We start from the raw sequence: 25,312 nt of genomic DNA on the forward strand, positions 1-25,312 counted from the left end.
CATTCCCAAAGTGATGCAAGATTTAGGTTTCTTTCTGCACTAAAACCTGTGGTTGCTACCCCAGTCAGCTGATCCACCCTCTCACAGACCCACCTCGCAGTGATAGAAACCGTGAAGTTTTCATTGCTATCGATGTATAAAAACTTCTCAGATGGTTCCAATATAACTTCGAAACTCGGCAACACTGGAGAAACGAGAGGGGAAGAGGAGAACATTGAGCCTGTAGGAGAGGGTGGGTTGCCAGCAAAGCCAAGCCGAATGGAGAGTCTGCTCCAAGATGGTGTCAGGAGAGTAGAGACAGACCCGCTCCCTGAGCCTGGGCGCGGTGGGTGCTGGATTCTTACCGTACTCCTTAACATCAAATTGCGCACTGAAGATCTGCTGAAGGGAGTCTTCATACCTGGCCGTGATCTTCCAGGTTCCCAGACTGGAGGAAGGAAATAAGAAGGAACATTGAATGCACTTAACACACACATTTCGCAAGACCATCCTGCCTCACTTGTTTCTCCAGTAATTTTATCGGGTCCTGAAGCTAAATCTGAGTCATACATGGAACTCAAGCCGTCTTGAGGGAACCACAGGGAACCTCAGACAAGTCATTTTTTGCTGCACCTTGATGTTTTCATGAACCAGAACTAGAGGTAGGGACTTGGAACAAAACCTCAACCTTTGGCCAGCAAGGTTTGGGAAGTTTGGATCTAAACTTTGTGGCTGGCACTTGTTTCTTCAGTCTGCGTGGACCAAAACTCTCAATCCAAACAACCCCAAACGTAAGGAAACTCCGATCCATACTAAAATCAGCCCCTCGCTCACCAGCTCTGTCATAAACATACAGCTAAGGGTAGCATAAAATCCCTCTTTACCCTGTAAAGGGTTAATTCCTCTTTTACCTGTAAAGGGTTAAGAAGCTCAGATAACCTGGTTGTCACCTGACCAAAAGGACCAATAAGGGGAAAAGATACTTTCAAATCTGTGGGGGAAGGTTTTTGTTTTGTGTCTTTGTTTGGTTCTCTTCGAGTCAGCAAGGAACCAGGGCAGGAAAAATACATCTCCTTAAGCATATCTGGACTAAGCATCTAGTATTGCAGAAATAATAAGCAATAGCAAAGAAATGTGTTAGATTATCTTCTGTTTTAGCTTGTGAATTTTCCCGTGCTAAAAGGGAGATTTATCCCTGTTTTTGTAACTTTAAAATCTGGCCTAGAGGGGAAATCCTCTGTGTTTTTTAAACTTTTGTTATTCTGTAAAGTACTTACCATCCTGATTTTACAGAGATGATTCTTTTACCTTTTCTTTAATTAAAATTCTTCTTTTAAAAACCCGATTGATTTTTCATTGTTCTTAAGATCCAAGAGTTTGGGTCTATGTTCACCTGTACCAATTGGTGAGGATATTATTCTCAAGCCTTCCCCAGGAAAGGGGGTGCAGGGCTTGGGGGAACAGAACTCCAAGTGGTCCTTTCCCCGATGCTTTGTCTAAATCACTTGGTGGGGGTATCATACTGTTCAAGGACAAGGTGGAACTTGTGCCTTGGGAAAATTTTAACCTAAGCTGGTAAAAATAAGTGTAGGAGGTCTTTCATGCAGGTCTCCGCATCTGTACCCCAGAGTTCAGAGTGGGGAAGGAACGCTGACAAGCTCACTGATGCAATTTTCAGAGTAGTTGAGCATTCATAAATCCCACAGAATGGGAGGTACGGTGCTCAGCACTTTTGAAAAACAGGCCAACAGGGCCTAATCCTGCCTTCACATACTCTGGAATAAATCAGGAGTAATGGCAAGGAAGTCAGTGCAGCTTCATTCTGGTGTCTGCGTAGACTTGGAAGGATTAGATTTTTATCGATATGTGTCATTGATTTCACCGTGCACACGCATACCGACAAAAAGACATTTACATCGATAATATCGAAATTTACAGATAGGCAAAGCAAGAAAAATGAGGCTTGAGAACTTACTACAGTTTGATTTAAGTCTTTATACTTTGTGTATTTGGACATACGATGTTGACAATTTGTGTTTTAATGGTTATAAAGCTTTCGCTTTTTGAATCTCAGTGTCTACTGTCATTAAATAATTATTGTCAGACCCCATGTGACGTTATTGATATAATCAGGGACCATCTAGATCATTGTTGCAACCAAGGTCCTGTAGTGGCACCCAAATCTTGTATAAAGGGGGTCAAATGAGGTGTCTAAGACAAGGTTATGGTTTGCTGGTTAGGATTATGCTGTCTATATGTGTGTATCAATTTTGTAGTTGAAGTTATGAATATTGGCTCTATACTGTCTGTATTTCAAACTTATGCTATGCTGCTGGGTGACATCCCGGACAAGTTGGTGTTAGCTCTGCCTAGCCTGCTTGATGGCCCATTAAGGACCATTAGCTATACAATGAACCCATAGAGAGAAGGCAAATATCCCTTGAGACTCCGCAAAGTATGCAGGAACTAGCCCATGTGACTCCAGACTCCATTTTGCTGTAATTTTCCACAGTGAGAACAAAGAGGTGTTCTTACACCTGGAAAAGACTATATAAGGCTGATGCCTCATCTCCATTTTGTCTTCAATCCTGCTTCTTATCTCTGGAGGGACTTCGCTACAAACAGAAGCTCTACACCAAGGACTGATGACCCATCCCAGCTGGGGATGTTCCAGAGACTTGATTTGAACCTGCAGTTTATTCTATCTCTGCTGCAAGCCTGAACCAAGAACGTTGCCATTTCTGTATGTAATTGATCCCATTTAACCAATTCTAGCTCTCATCTATATCATTTTCCTTTTATGAATAAACCTTTAGATTTTAGATTCTAAAGGATTGGCAACAGCGTGATTTGTGGGTAAGATCTGATTTGTATATTGACCTGGGTCTGGGGCTTGGTCCTTTGGGATCAGGAGAACCTTTTTTCTTTTATTGGGGTATTGGTTTTCATAACCATTTGTCCCCATAACAAGTGGCACTGGTGGTAATACTGGGAAACTGGAGTGTCTTAGGGAATTGCTTGTGTGACTTGTGGTTAACCAGTGGGGTGAGACCGAAGTCCTCTTTGTCTGGCTGGTTTGGTTTGCCTTAGAGGCGGAAAACCCCCAGCCTTGGGCTGTAACTGTCCTGTTTTTAGCAATTTGTCCTGAATTGGCATTCTCAGTTGGGTCCCGCCAGAGCCGCATCGTCACACCCCACCACCGTTGTCTGCCCCCCCCCCATGTTTTCACCCACCTGTGAACATTTAAAGTGCTAAAACTCAGAATGGGGGACAATAAAAACCCATAATTTAATTTTGGGCAACTGAGCATTTGAAGTGATTGAAACTGGAAAAAAAGGCTTACAAATAAACATGATTATCCATCGAAACTATAACAAATACCAATCAAGTTATGCCAAGACTGGGTATGTGGCAGGAGAGTTTGTTTTCTCCACGTCACTTGGAAATGCCTGTAGGAGATGATCTAGCTGATGGGCCACACACAGTAACTAGCTCCACATCATCTCTTCTGCTTCCCTGCCCAGCTCCTGCAAAGCTCTGTTCTGTTCAGGCATAGTAACATCGGGGCAATTTACCTGACAATCTCCGGCAAGATGTGGTTCAGAGAGGAGATGCCTGATATGAAGATGGGAATCCGCTTGACAATAATGGACTCAGGGGTCTGGAAAGGAAACAAGTTAAGAATTTAGGGAGAAAAATGCTGTCAATTGCTCTTAACAACATCATCTGCCACGTTTACATTCCTGGGCCAGTGGAGGGTTCTCCATACTTCCAACAATAGCATGTAACAATCTGGACTCCACTGATTGGTTTGAATTTCTTAACTCCCCAGAGACACTGGAAAAACCAACTAATCTCTCCTGACCTTCTGAGATGGTTCAGCGAAGCCAGCAAAGAAGTCTAAGAAGAGTGAAGAGCCTCCACGGCAGACTCTTGCAGACGCCAGGCTTAACCCTGAGCTATCTGCAAACCTTGGAGCTGCCCCAAGGGCTGTGTCGCTCTGCCAACCACAAGTGCTCCCCATCGCAAGGCCCCAGCTGGTTATGCTGCTGCTCAGGGCAGAGTGTCAAAGAAAGGGGAAACTGAGTCAAAGAGGAACTGAAGGGACAGATGTGTTCTCTCCCCTCCCAGCTGGCTGAGGTGAGGAAACCCCAGGGGATTATTGTCCAGGGTTTTGCATCTGATTTACTTTATTTTATGGATTATAAAGCCCAGTGGAAAGGGCCTTAACAGAACTAACACCTGGAGCTATAAGCCCTGTTCCTGCCACCAGTTTACACGTCCTTCAAAGGGCTCCTTGCAGTTCCTCCTTGTCTTCAGCCTCCCCAGACAAGCACCTGCCTGGCTCTTCCTGAAGAACTCCACGCAACTTTCCTCAAGCGTTAACACCATTGCAGAACCGCGGGACCTCCCCTGAGAGCTGTCTGGCTGCTGCCCCTGTAGACTTTGTAACCTCCCTGATGACTGGAGGAGAATTTGCATGCAAGAAAAGCAATCATTTGCTTTTCTCCCGGCCGTACCATGTTGCTGCTACACGCAGGGGTTCTATGCAGCCTCCTCAGTCACAATAAATTGCTGTGCGTTACCCAGACAAGTGGTTAAACCCACCTATTCCCCCCACGGGCTCACTCAGAACAGCGACCTCACCTCAAACTCCACGATCACTATCTTATTCACTGGTTCCAGTTTGTGACCCACAGTGAAGATCCGGTAGAGGACTGAGAAAGTTAAGAGAGAAGAGAGGGACGTCGTTAACTGATAGACACCTTGGCCCAGATCCTCCAAGCTACTTAGGTATCTAAGTCTGATTGAAACCAACGGGAGTTCGGTGCCTAACTCCACGGAGGATCTGAGCTATCAGCCCCCATCACAGGTTGTTTCACGATAGCCTCTTTCTACAGTCGGAGATCTCCATGGCTTTTTTCTTTAGGGCGTTGTCTTGCTTTTCTCCCCTGTCGCTAAGTACCAGGTGGGAGGGCTTTGTCATTGCAGGGACATGTCCTGCTCTGAATGGGCTGGGATTAGCAGACCCTATTTCACACAGCCTTTGGGACGGCCGTCAGATGGGGACATGTATCTCGGTACAAGATGGAGCAGAACCAGTCACTGGATTTGAAAAGTTCCATCACCCATTCGCAATCCCATGGCCCACCCAGTCTTTCAGTATCTAACACTCAATGGGACATCCCACCTAGGACAATGGTGAAGGGTGAAATATTGCAAATTGGTGGTGGCAGAGTCTCTGCTCCAATTCTCCTCTGTCTTCAGCCAGACAACAAACGAAGCAATATGCACAGGATATGACCCGGGAGCCCTGCTGTAGATATGGCATGACATCAGCAGCTCCCACCCCTTCCCATTAGAAGAGACCAGGGGAAGGCAGTACCTGTAGACCCGGGTGTATAGATGGTTTTATCTGTCTGGATAAAGATGTATCCACTGTGGAAATGGACCAGAACCACTTTCTCCAGAGTTTGCTGTGGGAACGTAGCCTTGACTACAACATACTGGGCTTTTTTTGTATCTTTCTTTATGTGTTTGGTGGGAACCTGCATGAGAAGAAGAGCATGGATGAGTTCTTCCTGCCTTTACTCACCACCACAAGGGATGCTCTACGCAAAAGACCTTTGCAGTGTTAACGACACTTAAGTTATACATGGAAAGAAACCCTGGTCTTTTACTAACCCGCTCTACATGCAGTTCCTCCAGCAGCTTACACATCTGCGAGAAGATGGTGGGTCTCCTCATTGGGGAATACCCCAGGTGGAGGGGGATTCCCAGGATGGCACAGTCAGCGTAAGTCACCACCAGTGTATCAGGCCAGACCATTTGGACGGCCCAGTACCCATTGTCCGGTCACCTCCTCTTATATGGAATGTTTGTTAACCAAATGGCATCCCATGGGTGCCCTGCTGAAGTCAGTTCTACTGCACTGATGTACTCCTGACGATTCCTACTGTGCTCCCCTAAAACTGTAACATCTTGGAGACCTTCCCTCTGTCCCCACAACTCTCCATTCCTGGCCAGGACTTTGGATCAACTCACAACGAGAATCCTGCTCCACCAGCGAACCCCACCCAGAAATGATGCTGTGCCCAGCACAGACTAGGGACAGGACTTGGCAAGCCCTGAGCAAGTTTCCCAGGCAGTGCACACACGAGCCATAGTGCATATGGTTATGTACCTGACCACAGAACCTCGGTGCATTGAATGAAGAAAGGACAGTTACCTGTTCCGTAACTGGCGTTCTTCAAGATGTGTTGCTCCTGTCTATTCCACAGTAGGTGTGCGTGCTCGCCACATGCACCGGTGCCGGAAGTTTTTCCCTTAGCAGCATCCGTAGTGGGGGAGCACCGCTGTGACCTCTGGAGTGGTGCCGAAATATCGCGCCATAAAGGGGGCTGCGTGCTCCCCCCACCCTCAGTTCCTTCTTGCCAGACAACTCCGACAGAGGGGAAAGAGGGTGGGATGTGGAATAGACAGGAGCAACACATCTTGAAGAACGCCAGTTACGGAACAGGTAACTGTCCTTTCTTCTTCGAGTGATTGACCCTGTGTATTCCACAGTAGGTGACTCCAAGCTATACCTAACGGAGGTGGGTAGGAGTTCTAAATGATAAGTTTACGGGTTATCCGGGCGGAGCACCGCCCTACCAAACCCGGAGTCATCCCTTTCTTGGGAGACGATCGCATAATGCGATGAAAAAGTGTGGACAGAGGACCACGTAGCAGCCCTGCAGATGTCCTGAATAGGGACATGAGCCACATAGGCCGCAGACGAGGCCTGGGCTCTCGTCGAGTGCGCCTTGACAATAGGAGGTGGGGGAACCCCAGCCAGGTAATAACACGTGCGTATGCACGAGGTGATCCAGCGTGAGATCCGCTGGGTGGAAACCGGTTGCCCTCTCATGCGCTCGGCCGATGCAATGAAAAGCTGAGGGGATTTCCGGAATGGCCTCGTTCGGTCTAAGTAAAAGGCCAGTGCCCTATGCACATTTAGCATGTGAAGGCATTGTTCCTCATTGGCGGAATGGGGCTTAGGACACAGGACTGGCAGGAAAATGTCCTTGTCCATATGAAACGCTGAGACCACCTTCGGTAGGAAGGCCGGGTGCGGGCGAAGCTGGACCTTCCCCTTATGGAAGACAGTGTACGGGGGATCCGAGGTGATAGCCACCAAAAACGCCACTTTCTCAGATAAGTGGGACCAGGAGCATGTGGCCAGGGGCTCAAAGGGTGGCCCTGTGAGGTGTGACAGTACCAGGTTCAGGTCCCACAGTGGGACCGGGGGTCTAGCATAAGGGAACGCTCTGTCCAAACCCTTTAAAAACCTGGAAGTCATATGGTGGGAGAACACGGACTGTCCTGCCACCGGAGGTTGGAAGGCTGAGATGGCCGCCAGGTGCACCCTGATCGAGGAGGGGGCCAGCCCTTGGGTCCTAAGGGACAGGAGGTAGTCCAGGACCAACTGGAGCAGAGCAGACACGGGGGAGGAACCTCTCTCCCTTGCCCATATGGAGAACCGATACTACTTAGCCAGGTAGGACCTCCGTGTGGATGGCTTCCTGCTCTCAAGCAGGACCCATCTAACAGCCTCGGTATACCTCCTCTCCTCCGCATCTAGCCACGGAGCAGCCACGCTGTCAGGTGGAGCGGGACCAGGTTGGGATGGAGGAGATGACCTCCCTCCTGGGAGAGGAGGTCCGGGCAGAGCGGCAGCCTGCAAGGGGGGGCCGCCAACAGTTGCAGTAGGGTCCCGTACCAGTGTTGACGGACACATTCCTGCTCACTTGATCGGGGCCCCTGATGTACGCCCTTGCCCCATCTGACTTTACCTTCTGTAGGACCCTGCCTATGAGGGGCAAGGGCGTACATCAGGGGCCCTGACCAAGTGAGCAGGAATGCATCCGTCATGGCCCCGTCGCCCTCTCCCGCCCTGGAGCAGAACCTGGGACACAGGTGATTTTGGGCGGTGGCGAACAGGTCCACCTAGGGAGCACCCCACTGTAGGAAGATCCACTCCGCTACCTCCCTGTGAAGGGACCACTCATGTTGATGTGAGAACACCCTGCTCAGGCGATCTGCGAGCGTGTTGCTCTCGCCGGGTAGGTGGAACGCTCGGAGGAGGATGTTGTGGGCTACACAGAACTCCCACAGGAGCTGGGCTTCCTAGCATAAGGCCTTGGAGCACGTGCCCCCTTGCCTGTTGATGTAATACATAGCGGTGGTATTGTCCGTGAGGACACTGACCACTTGCCCCTGTAAGCGCTGGCAGAAAGCTACGCACGCCAGCGCACTGCCCTGAGTTCCCTGACATTTATATGCAGGGTCAGTTCATCGGGTGACCACATACCCTGGGTCCTGAAGTCCCCCACATGAGCTCCCCAGCCCAGGTCCGAGGCATCCGACACTAGATCTAGCGACGGAGAGGGCTCTCAGAAGGAGATACCCCAGAGCATGTTGCTCGGGAGGGACCACCATTGTAGGTCTGCCACTACCGTTGGCGGCACTGTGACGACCTTGTCCAGGCCGTCCCTGGCCTGGGAGTACCAGGAGGCCAACCAGAGTTCGAGGGGCCGCATCCGGAGCCTGGCATGTCACACCACCGAGGTGCATGCGGCCATGTGGCCGAGGATTTGAAGGCACACCCAAGTCGTGGTCACCGGGAAGGCTGTGACCGAGGCGATGAGGCCTTTGAGCGCCTCGAACCTGTCCCTTGTAAGGGAGGCCATGGCAGCCCAGGAATCTAACAGCGCTCCTATGAATTCTATGCATTGGACCGGTACTAACATGGATTTGTCCTTGTTTACCACTAGGCCTAGAGCTGAGCAGGTGCATAGCAGGAAGGTTATCTGCTGCTGCACCTGGGACCGGGACTTGCCCTTGAGCAGCCAATCGTCCAGGTAGGGAAAGATCTGCAGCCCTCTCCTCCTGAGGTGGGCCGCTACCACCACCATACATTTGGTGAAGACCCTGGGGGCCATCGAGAGGCCAAAGGGGAGGACCATAAACTGGAAGTGGTCCTGACCCACCAGGAAACGGAGGAAGCGCCTATGACCCTCGAAAATGTGGATGTGAAAGTACGCATCCTGGAGGTCCAGCGCTGCAAACCAATCCCCCGGGTCTGGGGAGGGAATAATAGAGGCTAGGGACACCATGCAGAATTTGCAGCGAACCAAGAACTGGTTGAGCTTCCGCAGATCAAGGATGGGCCAAAGCCCGCCCTTCGCCTTTGGGATGAAAAAATACCTGGAATAGAACCCCTTGCCCCGGAATTCCCAAGGTACCCTCTCTACGGCTCCCAGGGAGAGGAGGCGCTGTACCTCCTAATCTAGGAGGAGCGCATGTTCCGGGTCCTCCACCGACTCCCTGGCCAGAGGGCAACTGGGAGGGGGTGAAAGAAACTGCAACCTGTACCCCAGGGATATAGTGTTGTGGACCCAGCGGTCCGTAGTAATACGGAACCATTGCAGACTGAAGGCAGGTAAACGATTGGCAAACCTGAACTTTATTAACTGGGGGCGGGGTTAACCTGGCAACCAGCCCAGTGACCCCCCACAAGCAGTCAAAAACGCTGCTTCCCCGGCCTTCTGGCCTTATAGGGCCCCGGACGAAGGGCCGAATGGGATTGGCGTTGTGACCGGCGCCTCTGCTCCCGCTGCTTCTTAGGCGGGGGCTCATATCTGCCCCAAGCCTGTGGACCGGAGGTGTGAGGCATGGGCTTGTCCTTGGCCGGCAGGACGTATAGACCCAGCATCTGCAGGGTGGTACGGGAGTCTTTCATCCCATGCAGACGGGTGTCTGTTTGATCAGTAAACAGGGCCCGACCGTCGAATGGAAGGTCCTGCATGATCGACTGGGACTCCGACGATAGTCCAGAGAGCGAAAGCCAGGACGCCCTTCTCATGGAGACCGCCGCGGCCATCGAACGAGCGGTCGTGTCTGCCACATCAGAGGCCGCCTGGAGCGCTGCTTTAGCCGCCGCCATACCTTCATCAACCAGATCCCGGAACTCCTTCCTGTCCTTCTCGTGGAGGGAGGGCTCAAACTTGGGAAGGGATCCCCAAAGGTGAAAATCATATCTGCTCAAGAGTGCCTGGTGGTTGGCCACTCTGAGCTGAAAACTTGCAGACAAATAAACCTTTCTCCCAAAGGAATCCAGCCTGCAAGCATCTTTGTCCTTAGGGGTGGGAGCGTGTTGGCCGTGTCTCTCCCGGTGGTTAACGGACTCCACCATTAGAGAGTTCGGAGCTGGGTGAGAGTAGAGATACTCATACCCCTTTGTGGGCACAAAGTACTTCCACTCGGCCTTTTTGGAAATAGGACTGAGGGATACAGGGGTCTGCCAGAGGCCAGTAGTGATATTGGCCACCCCCTGGTGGAGCGGGAGGGCCACGCGCCCCGGCGTCGAGGAGGTAAGGACATTGAACAACGTGTCCGATGGTTCCTCATCTCCTCAGCCTGGAGCTGGAGGTTTGATGCTACCCTCCTGAGAAGCTCCTGGTGGGTCTTGAAATCCTCCTGAGAGACCGGAGGAAGGGCAGCCACAGAGTCATCCAGTGCCAAGCAGGTCGGTGCCGCGGTGTCGTCGGCACCTGGCGGTACCGGTAGCTTGATGTCCTGACCCTGGGCCCGAGTCGGTGCCGGAGGTTCGGTGCCCACTGCCTCATCCTGGTGCCGAGGCGGTGACATCGGCTGGGCTTGGGACACTCCCGCCACAGAGCGGGGTCCCGGCGGTGCCAGTGCCTGGGGCCACTGTGCCCACTGGCACCACTGTCCCTGCCAGGGAACGGCCTGGCCCTGGGACGCAAGGGGGCCCGGAATAGGGTGACCAGACAGCAAATGTGAAAAATTGGGACAGGGGGTGGGGGGTAACAGGAGCCTACATAAGAAAAAGACCCAAAAATCGGGACTGTCCCTATAAAATCGGGACATCTGGTCACCCTAGCCCGGAAGGGCCGGCTGGTCCTGCGGTACCGAGTGGCTCGAGGACGGGCAGCTGCGTACTGAGGCGGAGGTCCGGGACGAACGCACGGTGCTGTACGAACGGCTGGAGTGGTCCTGAACATGACGTCTCTGGCCCCTGGAGGATGACAGGTAGGAGTCGGGAGTGCTGTCTCTGTATTCCCTCTGGCGTCCAAGACTACGATGCCTCAGTGCCTGGGATTCCCATGACAAACTCCCAGCATGGCACCTTCCATGGCGGGTGCCGGAGTATGAACATCGGTGCTGCCGCTGACGAGACCTTTCCCTGCGGTTAAGGCTCGAAGAGGAGCGGCAACGTCTTTTAGTGCCACCCCTACGGTCTCCTGGAGAGGAGGAGGTAAGCTCACTCACAGACAACCCTGCTTGCGGCATGGAGGCGCGCCTTGGTCCGGGGCTCGGTCCTTCGACTCGGGACGGAGCCTCAACCTTGGAGACGTCAGGAGAAGGTTGATGGGCACTCAGCGGTGGCTTCCCATGGGATTGGGGGCCCGACTGAGGCGGCGCTCCCGGCACCGGAAGCGTCATGATGTCGCACGAGGCCTGAGCTGCCTCCAGCGTCAAAGGCATTCTCACCTCTGGCGAGGCGCGCGTGGACAGCACCAGACAACTCCGCTCCACCCGAATCAGAGGTCTCGGTCCTGATGGGGATCGTGGGCTGCCCAACGCAGGTCTGGCCTCACCCCGTTCTTTCTCCCAGCACCGCTGAGTCTTCCCTTGCTTCTTAGAAGGGGAGCGGTGCCGGCTTGTCGACGGCACCTCGCTGCGCACCGACAATGCGGTACCAGGCGCGGAATCAGGACGGTGCACCGGAGGTGCTTCGCTACGCGCCGAAGACGAGGTGCCCGGCGTGGGGTCGGCTCGACACGCCGGTGCCGGGGCCAAGGCCGACTCCATTAGGAGAGCTCGGAGTCGGATCTCACGCTCCTTCTTTGTTCGCGGATTGAAGGAGTGGCAAATTTTACACCTCTCACTAATGTGAGCCTCACTCAGAAAGCAAAGACACTGACTGTGTGGATCGCTTCTGGGCATAGAGTTGCGACAAGAGTCGCACGACTTGAAGCCTGGGCCACGGGGCATGCCCCGAGCCAGGCACCAACCAAAGAAAGTTCAGCAAGAAAGTTCAGTGAGACTGGACACCACTAAGGATATAAACGCTGCAGCCAAGGCTGGAGCACAAAGTTCCGACTACCTTCACTGGCTGCAAGAAGGAACTGAGGGTGGGGGGAGCACGCAGCCCCCTTTAAGGCGCGATATGTTGGCGCTACTCCAGGGGTTGCAGTGGTGCTCCACCACTACGGATGCTGCTAAGGGAAAAACTTCCGGCACCGGTGCAAGTGGCGAGCACACACACCTACTGTGGGATACACAGGAGCAATCACTCGAAGAAGACGCTCCCAAGTCAGCTGAGACACAAATAATTGGCTTTGACGTGTTAACAGGAATTAAGACCAAAGTATTCACCAAAGCTCTTGTGACTTTAACCATTTCATTGTCGTCTTTTTTTTATTTGCAATGGAAAATGCCAAAAAATGAACAAAGTCTTGTCATTGGCATGTTTTGTTCAGTACAGGTTCTTGTACCGACCTCACCACCGCAATACCTGAGTATCTAGTCGTGCTTTAAGCAACGGAACTACTATCTGTCCAATGAGGTTTGATGTTAGATCTCACTGTGATTCAGTTTATCTATTTAAGTTATTATATGGCCCCTATTAACATGTCAGTATATTATTACCCAAGTGCCTCAATTTTAAAGCCTCCTAAAATGAGTGGGTCATTGTTGAAAATGATACCCTTTGTTACCCTCACAGCATGCCTCCTCCCTCATTCCCTCCCAGCAAAATAAAGAAGTGCTATTATCTATATTTCACAGATGGGAAAACTGAGTAACAGAGCAATTAAGTGACTTACCCAAGGACCCAGAGAGAGTCTGTGACACAAACCCAAGTCTTTTGAGTCCCAGGCTAGCACCCTAACCACTAGATCATCCTTCCTCTCAACATTTTCTTCTATCTCCTAATTTGGAGCACTAGGGCAGGGGTGGCCAACCTGTGGCTCCGGAGCCACATAAGGCTCTTCAGAAGTTAATATGCGGCTCCTTGTACAGGCACCGACTCTGGGGCTGGAGCTACAGGCGCCAACTTTCCCATGTGCCGGTGGGTGCTCAGTGTTCAACCCCTGGCTCTGCCACAGGCCCTGCCCCCACTCCACCCCTTCCCGCCCCCTCCCCTGAGCCTGCCATGCCCTCGCTTCTCCCCCTCCCCCCCAAAGCTTTCCGCACACTATGAAACAGCTGATGGGGAAGGAAGGGGAGGTGCTGATTGGCTGGGCTACTGGTGGGTGGGAGGAGCGGGGAGCAGGGGGGTAGCTGATGTGGGGCTGCTGACATATTACTGTGGCTCTTTGGCAATGTACATTGGTAAATTCTGGCTTCTTCTCAGGCTCAGGTTGGCTGCCCCTGACGGTCACCTCAATTTTGGGTCCCCAACAAGAGACCCCGCAGTGCCTATCTGACTAGTTAGCTATACGTCTCCCATCACTAATAGATTCGTAGATGTTATGGCCAGAAGGGACCAACACGATCAGCTAGTCTGACCTCCTGTATAACTAGGGCCCAACCAAATTCATAGTCCATTCTGGTCAATTGCATGGCCCTAGAATTTGAAAATTAGTCAATTTCATGTTCTCAGATGTTTACATCTGAAATTTCAGGGTGTTGTAACTGTGAGGCTCCTGACCCAAAAGGGATTCATGGCGGGGGGGGGGGGGGGGGGGGGGTTTGCAAACCTCTTGTAGGGGAATCATAGGATCGCCACCCTCACTTCTGCACTGCCTTCAGCTTCCTGCAGTCACAGGAGGTTCCCAGAGCTGGAGGTGGGTCTGATCTCCCCCGTGCTTCTCGGAGTGCCCCAGCCAGGGGCTCGTAGCTGCTAGTCCCGGCCGGGCTGGGGAAGGACAGGACTTCCTTTTCCCCTGCATGGCCCTCGGGGGAAGATCAGACCCACCTCTGTGTACCTCCCCTGGCTCCCAGCAGCACGGGGGAGATCGGCCCCACCTACACCTTTGGCAACCTCCTGTCGCTGCAGGAAGCTCTGGATCTGCTGCCCAGTGATGGAGCTTCCTGCAGCCAGGGGAGGTCCCCAGAGGTGGGTCTGATCTCCCCCAGAGAGCAGCTGTGCAGGGCAACAGTAAGTCCTGTCCCTCCCCAGCCCTGAGGGGACAAACAGCTGGAGCCAGGGGCATGGTCAGAGCCCCCGGCTAGGACGCCCCCAGCCCTGCCCCTTCTCCTCCCCTCCAATAGCTAGATTTCACAGAGGAGGTCTGATTTCACGGTCCGTGATGCATTTTTCACTGGTCTGAATTTGGTAGGGCCCTATGTATAACACAGGCCATAGACTTTCACCCAGCAATTCCAGCTCATAACTTCATGCTGGGCTAGAGTGTCTCTTCTAGAACGACATCCAACCTGGACGGATCTGAACGTCTCGGTATTGCAGAGTTGGGGAGTGAAAATATTGGAGCCTCCTAAAATGGGTGGGTCATTGTTGAAAATGATACCCTTTGTTTCACTGGATGACCAGAGGCTGGGGTTTTACCCACCTTTATTACGGCTGTGCCCATCATCCCATTCGAAGAGTTGAGGTTGGTTTGGACCTGGTATAAGATGTTTTTCTTAAGCGGGAAGTCATGCACGATGACTGTAACCTCGATTGGGGCCTTGAGGCCATGGGCTTCCACCACAACCTTCTCTTCACTCTCCACCCGCAAGACATTGGGCGTGATCAGAGAATAGCTGTGAATGGTAAAAAGGTCAATGTGATTAATTCAGTTAGTATTTAAAACCCCACTGGCTGCAATTCCCACATCCCCAAGGAGGTTTTATACCAAGCTTGTTACCAGGGTTTATAATTTATGATTTGCTTTACAGCAGCACCTCAAAATCCCAACAGCGACTGAAGCACAGTAAAAAACACAGAGTAAGATGATGCTGGAATCCATCATAAATCTGGTACTTTTCCATTTAGAAGGAGGGGTGGGAACCCAGAGAGACAAAAGGTTCTTGCCTTGTGCCAAAGCTATAAAAGGGGGTGGAGCAGGACAAAGGGGTGACCAGTCATGAGAAACCCCCTGCTTACCACCTAAGATGTCTGCTGGACTGTACCAGGGGAAAGGATTGGGCCTAGACTAGGAGGGAGTCTAGTTCATGATAGAAGCTTATTGGAACATCTCTGAGGTGAGATATTACCTGTAATCAGTTTCTTAATGTATTAGGCTTAGACGTGCATGTTTTTGCTTTATTTTGCTTGGTGACTTACTTTGTTCATATGTTATTACTTGAAACCACTTAAATCCCACTTTTATACTTAATAAAATCACTTTTGTTTATTAATAAACCCAGAGTATGTGATTAATACTGGGGGAGCGAACAGCTGTGCATATCTCTATATCAGTGTTATAGACGGCAGACAATTTATGAATTTACTCTGTAGAGCCATTATACAGAGTAATATGGATTTATTTGGGGTTTGGATCCCATTGGGAATTGGGTGTCTGGGTGTTGGCGACAGGTAACCTGCTAAGCTGTTTTCAGTTAAGTCTGCAGCTTTGGGGGCGTGGACCAGACCTTGGGTCCGTGTTGCAGCAGGCTAGCATGTCTGGCTCAACAAGGCAGGGTTCTGGAGTCCCAAGCTGGCAGGGAAAATGGGCTCAGAGGTAGTTTCGGCACATTAGGTGACAGTCCCAAGATGATATCTGAGACCGAAACCATCACACCAACCACGCCCGGTCACATACTCCAAAGGGCAGGACCTAGAGTTGACACCTCCCCCACTATTTCCATTGTGCACACAGGGCCCCAGAATTATTTAATCTGGCACTGTGTGGGGTGCTCAGCAGGGGGCGCTCTGCCCCGGAAGTCAGTGCTGACCCCAATGCCACAGTGCGGCACTAGGGGGCGCTGTGCTGCAGGGAGCAGGTTGGGGGGCTCAGTAGAAGGAGCTTTCCCAACTGAGCTAGTGCTGACCCCAGTGCCCGTTGGAGAGGACGATACTGTGTCCTGCATTCCATCAACTCCGATCGTACGGTCTGCAGCCAGCGTGTGTGACCCTGTTACAGAGCCCTCTGGAATGAGCTGCCCTTTGCATGGCCTGACCCTGCCTAGAGAGGAGCATGCTGTGCTGGGGAGTCGTCAAGCATGGGCCATGTTTACTGCTCATATGTTCCACAGGCAATACCAGGAACATCTAAGCAGGGCGTGTGCTTGGTACCAGCCATCCACCAGAGTGCTGTCAAAATCGACCAGGTAGCCCCCTGATGTTCCTCTGAAAACTCCTAGAGACGCAAATCAGGGGTGAGACCTGGAGTGAGCACTGCACGGTGTCTACCAAATCTCCTCTCTCCTTCCTGGGGGAACCCTCCCTCCTCCTTTCCTGAAAGTTGGCCCAGGCTCAGAAACAGGTTTAATAAATCTCTGGAACCCTTTGGGGAAAGCTGCACCGAGGTCTGCGCGTCTGGCCTGCAGCCCACCGTGGTGCATTCCCAGTGGCGCAAGCTGCAAAAACCAGACCCACATCCAGACGTCTGTCTACCACTCCTAGGTCTGGCATCCGGACGGCAGCGCCTCCAGCACCATGGGGACGGTGGGAACCCGACCCAGGCTCCATAGGTGAGTTGGGTCATCCTGACACATCAATGCATCTCTCATGCAGCTTCTGGCTTCTCACTGGCTCAGCAGGCGTTTGGCCTGGCCATAGGGGGCAGCACAAAATCAAATCAAACTACCTGTTCCTGCCTCCTCCCTTTTATCACTGCCAGCCCCTGGCACCAAGATCCCATCCCAGCTTTAGAGCCAAGCACATGGGCAATTGGTCTGGCTCTTGGCTGTTCATCTGGCCACCCCAGCACAGACATGAACAGGCCGGGAGGCGGTAACCATGCCAGACAGCCAATCAGTCAGAGGGACAATAGAAGCTTAGCCCCAGGGTCACACTCAAAGCCAGGGCCGCCCAGAGGGGGGGGGGCAATTGGGGCAATTTGCCCCAGGCCCCTGGCTCCAGAAGGGCCCCAACAAGAATATAGTATTCTATAGTATTGCAACTTTTTTTTTATGGAAGGGGCCCCTGAAATTGCTTTGCCCTAGGCCCCCTGAATCCTCTGGGCGGCCCTGCTCAAAGCACTCGCCAGACATAGATCTCGCAGTACTTTACAGAGGTAGGTAAGTGTCACGATCCCCCTTTCACAGATGAGGGAGAGGCCGGCACAGAAAAGGGGAGGGACTTCTTTAAGGTCACACAGCCAGTCAGTGATTCAGCTGGGAATAGAGCCCAGCAGTTTTGACTCTTAGTCACACCACCCAGCTCTAACCACTAGACTTCATTCCCCTCCTAAAATCCAGGAGTCTCCTGGATATCCCCCTTGTGAGAGCATCAGGTAGAACCAAGGAGTTCTGACTCCCATTCCATCTTCTGGCCCCCCAGGCACATTCCCTCCAACAGCTGGTAAATAGAACCCAGGAGTCCTGACTCCCAGTGCAGTGCCCAAGCTGTAGACCACTGTGTTTAGGAATCCCACCAGCCCCTTGGAAGTGAACTGGGTTCTCGTTTGCCTCATGCACCATAAGCAATCCCCTTAGCCAGTGGAGTTACTCCAGTGTAACTACCTGTGTAACTACCCATTGAAGTCAGTGGAGTTACTCCAGGTTTGCACCAGTATACACCGAAAATAGAATTTAGCCTCACTGGGTGTCTTGCCGATGTAGACACTGAGGAAGGAGTCCAAGATGTGGCCCTGTAGAACCTGATTCTGGTCTCTTTTAGGGCCTGATCCAAAGCCCACTGAAGCCAAGGGAAAGACAACCCCACTGATTTCAGTGCATTTCAGGGGGTGCAACCCCATTGTTTTCAGTGGAGTTACTCCTAGTCTATACCTGGTTCACTAAGATCAAGTGAGGCTTCCAAAACAAATTCCATCTTCCAAACCCCAAAATTAGCCTCGGAACTGAGCGAGGGAGAAGAGGGTTGGACCAGGTGAGGAAGAGCATTTCTGCAGCCTGTTCCCACTCCACACACAGTAGCAGAGAAGAGAGGAAAATTGAGCTTGGTTTCCATTGGCAGCCATGTAACGAACCCAGGTTAATATCCATATCACCGTGGCAGAAGCGCGGGGTACTTACAGTTGGCTGTGAGAAACAGCCGGGAAGTAGAAAGCAAACACGGCCACCAGGCAGAGAGCAGAGCCCCCCATGGTGAGGACAGGAGGGTCAGGAGAAGTAGCTCCTTCTGGGCTATTTATCCTCAGAGTTGCCTGTAAGCTGAGCCCTTGTGCACACAGCTGGGCGGGTTAGTCAGTGAGGGGGAGGAGCCCAGGAAACCTGAAAAGTTCAGAACAAACGATATTTTCTTCACTCCCCTGACACAAGAGTTTATTTGTCTTTCTAAGGGGGGAGTTGGAATTAGGGACCTGAGGTTGTGGTTGTGTTTACTCCACGCCAAGGTGCTGGCCACAGATCAGAATGGTGGGGCTCTGATCAATACCGCAGTTCAGGCCTAGCATGGAGAGGGGGGGTGGGAAGTCAGGACTCCTGGTTTCTGCTCCCAGCTGTGAATGAGGAATAGGTTCAAATGGGTTAAAGCGGGGGGGGGGGGGGCTGGGAGTCAGGACAATTGGGTTATATTCCTAGCTCTGGGAGGGAAGTGGGATCTACTGGATTACAACAAGGAGGCAGGCTAAGAATCAGGACTCCTGGGTTCTGTTCCTGACTTTGCCTTTTGACTCTGTTTTACTATGGGCAAGTCCTGAGATGTTTCAGGAGAGAAAGGTTTCAGAATGGTAGCCGTGTTAGTCTGCATCAGCAAAAACAATGAGGAGTCCTTATGGCACCATAGAGACTAACAAAATTATTTGGGCATAAGCTTTCGTGGGCTAAAACCCACTTCATCAGATGCACTGAGTGGAAAATACAGGAAGATAGCAGTACTGCTATATATATCTTCCTACTGTATTTTCCACTTAACAAAAGCTTATGCCCAAATAAATTTGTTAGTCTATAAGGTGCCACAAGTACTCCTTGTTGTTTCAGTAGGGAAAGCAGTCCCAGTCCTCAAGGGAGCCCCAATAGGGTGGATCTCTGTCTATCCCACTCACTTGGGTTGTAAAACCTTTGGGGCAGAAACTGTCTCTTAGGCCAGGACTCCGCTACACTCTATTAGGGAATCTACGCTGCTGGTATGAAAGATGAGAGTGCTAATAAAGACAGGGCACCAGCATGTTCAGCCACCCATCATCTACACCTGCTCTGTATGTTTGCACAGCACCTAGCACAAAGAAGGCCTTTGGGTGCTACTGTCAGGTAACATAAAACTGATCAAAGGAAATAATAATGTGGAATTAGCCTGTGGAACTCATTGCCACATGATAGTCCTGCTTCAGGACATAAGGCAAGGGGTGTTAAGAGGTAATGTCCCCCAGGGGCAGGCTATAATTGTCCACAGTAGAGTTTCTTGCACCTGGCTCTGAAATGTTTGATCCAGTTCCTGTGCCCCTAAACAATACATGACGGTTGGCATCTTCAAAGCCATGTAGGAGATTCAGACACATTTTAATGGCAGATGGGTATCAAAATCCCTTTGGTGGCTTTGAAGCTTGAAACAGCAATTTGCACAGGCACCGGTTAACCTATCGGTGTTCACCTGCAATAACCCTGTAATCCAGTACCTGGCCTTTTAGAGATTAACCTCCTTGATGAACCAGACCTTCAGATCTCTGGGCCAGATCCTCCACTGATATGAACCCGCCTAGGCCCACTGAGATCACTCATCTCAGAGTGTTTTTTCCTTCCTCTGGGTAAAAGCAAACCACTGCAAACCAGTGAAGGGTTAATGGGGGAGGGCAGGTTATCAGCAGGTTTCCAGAAACATATTTCTTTTCCTGGCAGTGGTATTTGGACAGGGCTTCAGTCTGGATAATATCCAAAGACATCCAGTTGCAACATATTTACTTACAGCTAAACAGCCAACTGGGCTTACCTAACAACGGGTGTCACAAGTCTGAGCGGTGACAATGCCATATGGCTAGCGGGACCAAGGAGGGCTCAATAGAATGGGAGCGGTGAAAGTAAAAGCAACGTGGTGTCATGGCTAAGGCAGTCGCCTGGAACCCAGGAGATCTGAATTCTCTTCCAGGCTCTGCCCCGGACCTGCAGTGTGACCTCTAGCATTGCCTCTGGATGATGAATCTCTGGGACAGAGCCATTGCCCCTTGCTATGTATGACCAGCGCCTAGCATGCTGGGCCCTCGAGGTGCTAATGCAATATGAATAATAAATACAGAGCTGGGCAGATGCTTCCATCATTAGCTCCATTTAAAACCCGAGGGCCACATCCTCAGCTGGCGTAAACGGCCCAACTTCCATTGACTTCGTTAGAGCAATGCTGGTTTGCACCAGCCGAGGCGCTGGCCCCAAATCCGTGTGTGAGCCCAAGGCCCAAGACTTGAATCTACTGTAATAATCAGCCTCGCCCTTTGTTTTACAAGCAAAATTGTAATTTTTCCATCAGGGTGACAGGGGAGCAAGTCGTGTTTGTGGCCTGGTATTAGGATAACGCCAGCTGAGATCGGGGGCCCACTGTCCTAGGCGCTGTACCTACACACAGCAAGATGCAGTCCCTGCCCCCAAAGTGTTAATTTATACACTCAGGGTCAGATCACAGGCTGGTCTCAGTGGAGTTACTGTATTGAATGAGTAGTGAGTATTGAATGGAACAGATGCTCAGCTGATGTCAAGCTGTTTACCCCCACTCCCGTCAGTGAAACGACACCGATTTACACTGGCCGAGGCAATATCTGGTCCAAAACGCACAGATTTTCACGAGACCATCTGATCATCCAGTCTGACCTCCTGCAAAGCACAGGCTATTGTATTTCACTCAGTTCCCCCTGTATTGAGCCCAATAACTGGTGACCCACTTAAGCATATACCTTCCAGAAAGGTATCCGCTCTCGATTTGGGGATGAGTATACAATAATAATCCATAATCCACACACCAGCCTTGCAAATTTATTTTAGCAGGCAGGTAAAATGTCATTAGTTGTCCCATTATCAATGGGCAAGTAGATTTTGTGCTCTCATTAATGAATATTTGTATCACAGCAGTGCCTAGAGGCCCCAGCTGAGATCAATGCCCCATTGTGCCAGGCGTTGCACAGTAACTTAGTGAGAGACAGCCTCTGCCCCAGCTGAGATCAGGGTCCCATTGTGCCAGGTGCTGCACGGATTCATGATGAGAGACTGTTTACAATCTGAATAAGGAAGACAGAGAACGGCTGGACCATGACCACTCTGCCAGGCTGTACTATACTGTAATTCTCTGACTATTCTAGGACTGGTGGGGGATGAGTGGCCCTGCAATGAAAGGGTTAATCTTGCCCTTTCTGTCCTAACGATGACTTCCCAGCAGTGGAAAGAGGATTTTTAAGATAAGAACATAAGAACGGCCATACTGGGTCAGACCAATGGTCCTAGCCCAGTATCCTGTCTTCCGACAGTGGCCAATGCCAGGTGTTTCAAAGGGAATGAACAAAACAGGGCAATTATCAAGTGATCCATCCCCTGTCGTCCAGTCCCAGTGTCTGGCAGTCAGAGGCTTAGGGACACTCACAGCATGGGGATACATTGCTGCCCATCTTGGTTAATTGCCTCTGATGGATCTATCCTCCATGAACTTATCTAGTTCTTTTTTTGAACCCAGTTATAGTTTTGGCCTTCACAACATCCCCTGGCAATGAGTTCCACGGGTTGCCTACATGATGTCTGAAGTACTGGTACTTCCTTTTGGTTGTTTTAAACCTGCTGCCTATTAATTTAATCGGGTGACCCCAGGTTCTTGTGTTATGTGAAGGGGTAAATAACACTTCCTTAGTCACTTTCTCCGCACCAGTCCTGATTCTACACACCTCTGTCATGTCTCTCCTTATTCAGTTCTTTTCCAAGATGAAGAGCCCCAGATTTTTCAATCTCTTCTCATATGGAAGCTTAATTCTTTAACCATTTTTGTTGCTCTTCTCTGTACCTATTCCATTTCTAATACACCTTTTTTGAGATGGGGCGACCAGCGCTGCAAGCAGAATTCAAGGGGTGTATTTCTACTTATGAAATAAAGTATTTGGTTCATTTCAGCGCATACTTCTGAAAGGTCAGAAAAGGAACTACTGAAAAATGTAATTAGAAGTCAAGGGACGAGATAGGAGGAGGAGTCCAGACTTTTCCCCAAAACTCTTTCTGGGCCCCATTTCACAAAGCCTGCACTCATGTGCACACTAAATCACTGCTCTACAACACATCAAAACAAAGCTCTCAGTGAGATCGGAGCGATGATGAAAAGTGAAATGTGAAAACACAAAAGCCAAACAGTGCGACTTGGGAAATAGAAAGCAATGTCATAACAGTAAGTTTAGCCTGAGGCGGCCCCCAGGAACTGCAGTTTAAGATCTGCACTTCATACTATTTGCCACAAGTTGCTACAGAAAGAACGTAAAAGAAATGCAGCGTGCCCAAGACATGTGATTTGCAGGATTAGCGAGCCACCTTGTAGCTGCTGTGTGAAATATCCGGGGACTGCACGCTTCTAGGCACACTTGCTGAATTTCAGACACAGGCTTCTGGAAAATTCCACCTTTCACATTGAATAATTTAATATTAGATTGATTCAGATGAACATGGCCCTGACCCTCCAACCCACACACAACCTGCGCCTGTTATTGAACAAACACATGTGTGGACTGTGATTTCGGCTGGATAAAGAACTGGGTTCAATACTCGAGTGAGGAAGGATTTATTGGGCAACAGGTCCCTGCTGCAATTTTAAAACAAGGGGGAACATGAGAAGGGGAAACCTATGGGGATTTTCAGTGAAAGGCAGTGACTTAGTACCAGGGGCTAAAAGTTGCTGTTACTGTGCTAAGTGTAAAACTGGAAAAAACCCATTAGCTTTCAGAGGAGTAGCCATGTTAGTCTGTATCAGCAAAAACAACTAGGAGTCCTTGTGGCACCTTAGAGATTAAAAAATTTATTTGGGCATAAGCTTTTGTGGGGTATAACCCATTTCATCAGCTGCATCGAAAGCTTATGCCCAAATAAATGTGCTAGTCTGTAAGTGCCACAACGACTCCCATTAGCTTTGCTGCATGCTTCTGATTTGCATACCAATTTATTTTGCATATTGGTTTATTGGCATGTCATACCACTGTGTTTAACTGCATGCCCCAGTATTTGCAGATCGGATTATTTGCATGCCAGTTTGCTAGCAGCTGGACGGCCTTACAGCTCACCCACTGTCTTAGCTGTGTCAGTTGGGAAACACACAACATCTCCTGCTACTTCAGAGGTGGGCAAACCAGGGGCTTTTCCTGAACAAGCAGCGGCCCAAGTTGGAGAACCACTGCATCAGACCACACTTGCCTCTCAGTGCTGAAGATAGAACCCAGGAGTTCTGAGTTCCAGTATACACATTTCTCTAACCACTAATCCCATTCTCCTCCCAGTGCTGGGGATAGAACCCAGGAATTTTGAGTCCCAGTATATAAACCACTCTAACCATTAGAACCCACTCTCCTCCCAGGGCTGCTGATAGCATCCAGGAATTCTAAGTACTAGTATCCACACTGCTCTAACCATTAGACCCCATTCTTCTCCCGTGCTGAGGACAGACCCCAGCAGTTCTAAGTCCCAGCTGAAGGTCGGGGTCCGCAAGGATTCTAAAAATTAATACTGGCCACTCCAGGCTTGTATTAAACTCCCAAGGTTACAGGTTTTCTCTGACCTTGGATTGGTAGATGCTGCCACCACCCAAGTGCAGAACCCCTTTAAGAGCCCAGGAAGGAGCACTTGGGAATTCCTTCCTGTGGGGTACCCTCAAGCCCTTTCACACACCCCTGGGTGTGAGCTGATAAATTAAAAAAAAAATCAGCAATTGCACTAGCTAATTAAACAACATGAACAAACCTCTTAAGACACAAAAAATTAATTCTGTTCTTAAAAACAGTAAATTTTATTTAAAAAAAAGGGAGAAAATACATCTGGGAACTCAGGCTATTGCTAGATTTTAAAAGAGCAACTACAAGGATTAAGCACCAAGAATAGCTTTCTTGAGCTCCAGCTTAAAGGATACAAGCAAAACAAAAGCACCGGGGTTAGCACAGAGGAATCCACAAGCCATAAAGAAATAAAAAGGATAAACCTAATCATGTCTCCCTAGACATTTCCTGATCTACTTACATATCTGGGGTTTTACATGAGTAGTTTCTAGGTATGATACTAATGATTTTTCATACCTGGCCCAAGTGTCTTACTGCATAGCTCTGCCTTGTCTGCCTCTCCCCAGGAGAACAACAACAGAACAGACAGACAGGGAGTCGTTCCAATTTTAAAAAGTTCTAGCCTTCCCACTGGCTCGTTTGGCCAGGTTCCCACTCACTTCCTTTTACCTATGCATAGCAGTGAGACTTATTAACCCTTTACAGGTAGAGCAATTAGAGAACAGCTACAAAGAGGGATTTTATAGCTACTGGCTGTCCATAAAAGGGAGCTACCCCCACCCTTCTTCATTTATCACAACACCACTCTAACCATGAGACCCCACTCTCCTCCCAGTGCTGGAGATAGAACCCAGGAGTCCTGAGTCCCAGTATACACACCGCTCTAACCACTAGCAGGGCCAGCACTTCCATTTAGGTGACCTAGGCGGTCTCCTAGGGTACCAGGATTTGGGGGGGCAGCAATTCGGCGGCGAGGGGTCCTTCCGCGCTCCGGGTCTTCGGCGGCAATTCTGCAGCGGGTCCTTCACTCGCTCCAGGACCCGCCGCCGAAGTGCCCCGAAGACCGAGTGCGGAAGGACCCCCCCACCGCAGAATTGCTGATGACAACCGGGAGCGCGGAAGGACCCCCGCCTAGGGCGCCAAAAACCCTGGCGCCGCTTCTGACCACTAAACACAACTCCCCTGCCAGAGCTGGAACAGAACCCAGGAATCCTGACGCCCAGCCCTTTTGCTCTAACCTACCCCACCCCCTACCCATTTAAGATACAGAAGAGGCAACTCCTGAGTTTTCTTTTTCTGGGGTTTCCTAAGAGGCCGGCATGCCCCGCACCTCATGTCCACAGAGATTACAAGGAAATTCCAACATGTTGCTACACTGGAAGGTATGAGGCACTTCCCCCACTCTCCCCCAGATACCCTCCCATCCCTGAATCCATGTCAGCTCTTGCGTGCCAGTTCCTGTCAATCCCACACAATCCTTGATTTCTTCACTATTTACCCAGGATTGATGGGAAACAGAGGAATTTTTACTCTCAAAC

General features: G+C 50.6%; 1 protein-coding gene across 2 annotated transcripts in view; it reads right to left on the reverse strand.

Annotated features, from left to right (window-relative positions):
• Positions 1-24,398, reverse strand: part of LOC101953192 (complement C3) — a 219,455-nt gene extending 195,057 nt beyond the window's left edge. Inside the window, exons 1-8 of one of the 2 annotated variants that reach the window (XM_008174762.4) lie at positions 24,291-24,398; positions 18,136-18,333; positions 14,565-14,757; positions 5,366-5,528; positions 4,627-4,697; positions 3,555-3,640; positions 345-427; positions 94-184 (exon numbers count right to left, since the gene is read on the reverse strand). In XM_008174762.4, the coding sequence (XP_008172984.2) occupies positions 94-184; positions 345-427; positions 3,555-3,640; positions 4,627-4,697; positions 5,366-5,528; positions 14,565-14,757; positions 18,136-18,206 (758 nt within the window). In that variant the 5' untranslated portion in view covers positions 18,207-18,333; positions 24,291-24,398. The remainder of the gene's footprint in view (positions 1-93; positions 185-344; positions 428-3,554; positions 3,641-4,626; positions 4,698-5,365; positions 5,529-14,564; positions 14,758-18,135; positions 18,334-24,290) is intronic. The other variant, XM_065576277.1, reaches the window with a different exon arrangement.
• Between the last annotated feature and the right edge of the window lie 914 nt (positions 24,399-25,312).

This window comes from Chrysemys picta, chromosome 22, assembly GCF_011386835.1.
Source record: "Chrysemys picta bellii isolate R12L10 chromosome 22, ASM1138683v2, whole genome shotgun sequence".
Classification (NCBI taxonomy): Eukaryota; Metazoa; Chordata; order Testudines; family Emydidae; genus Chrysemys; species Chrysemys picta.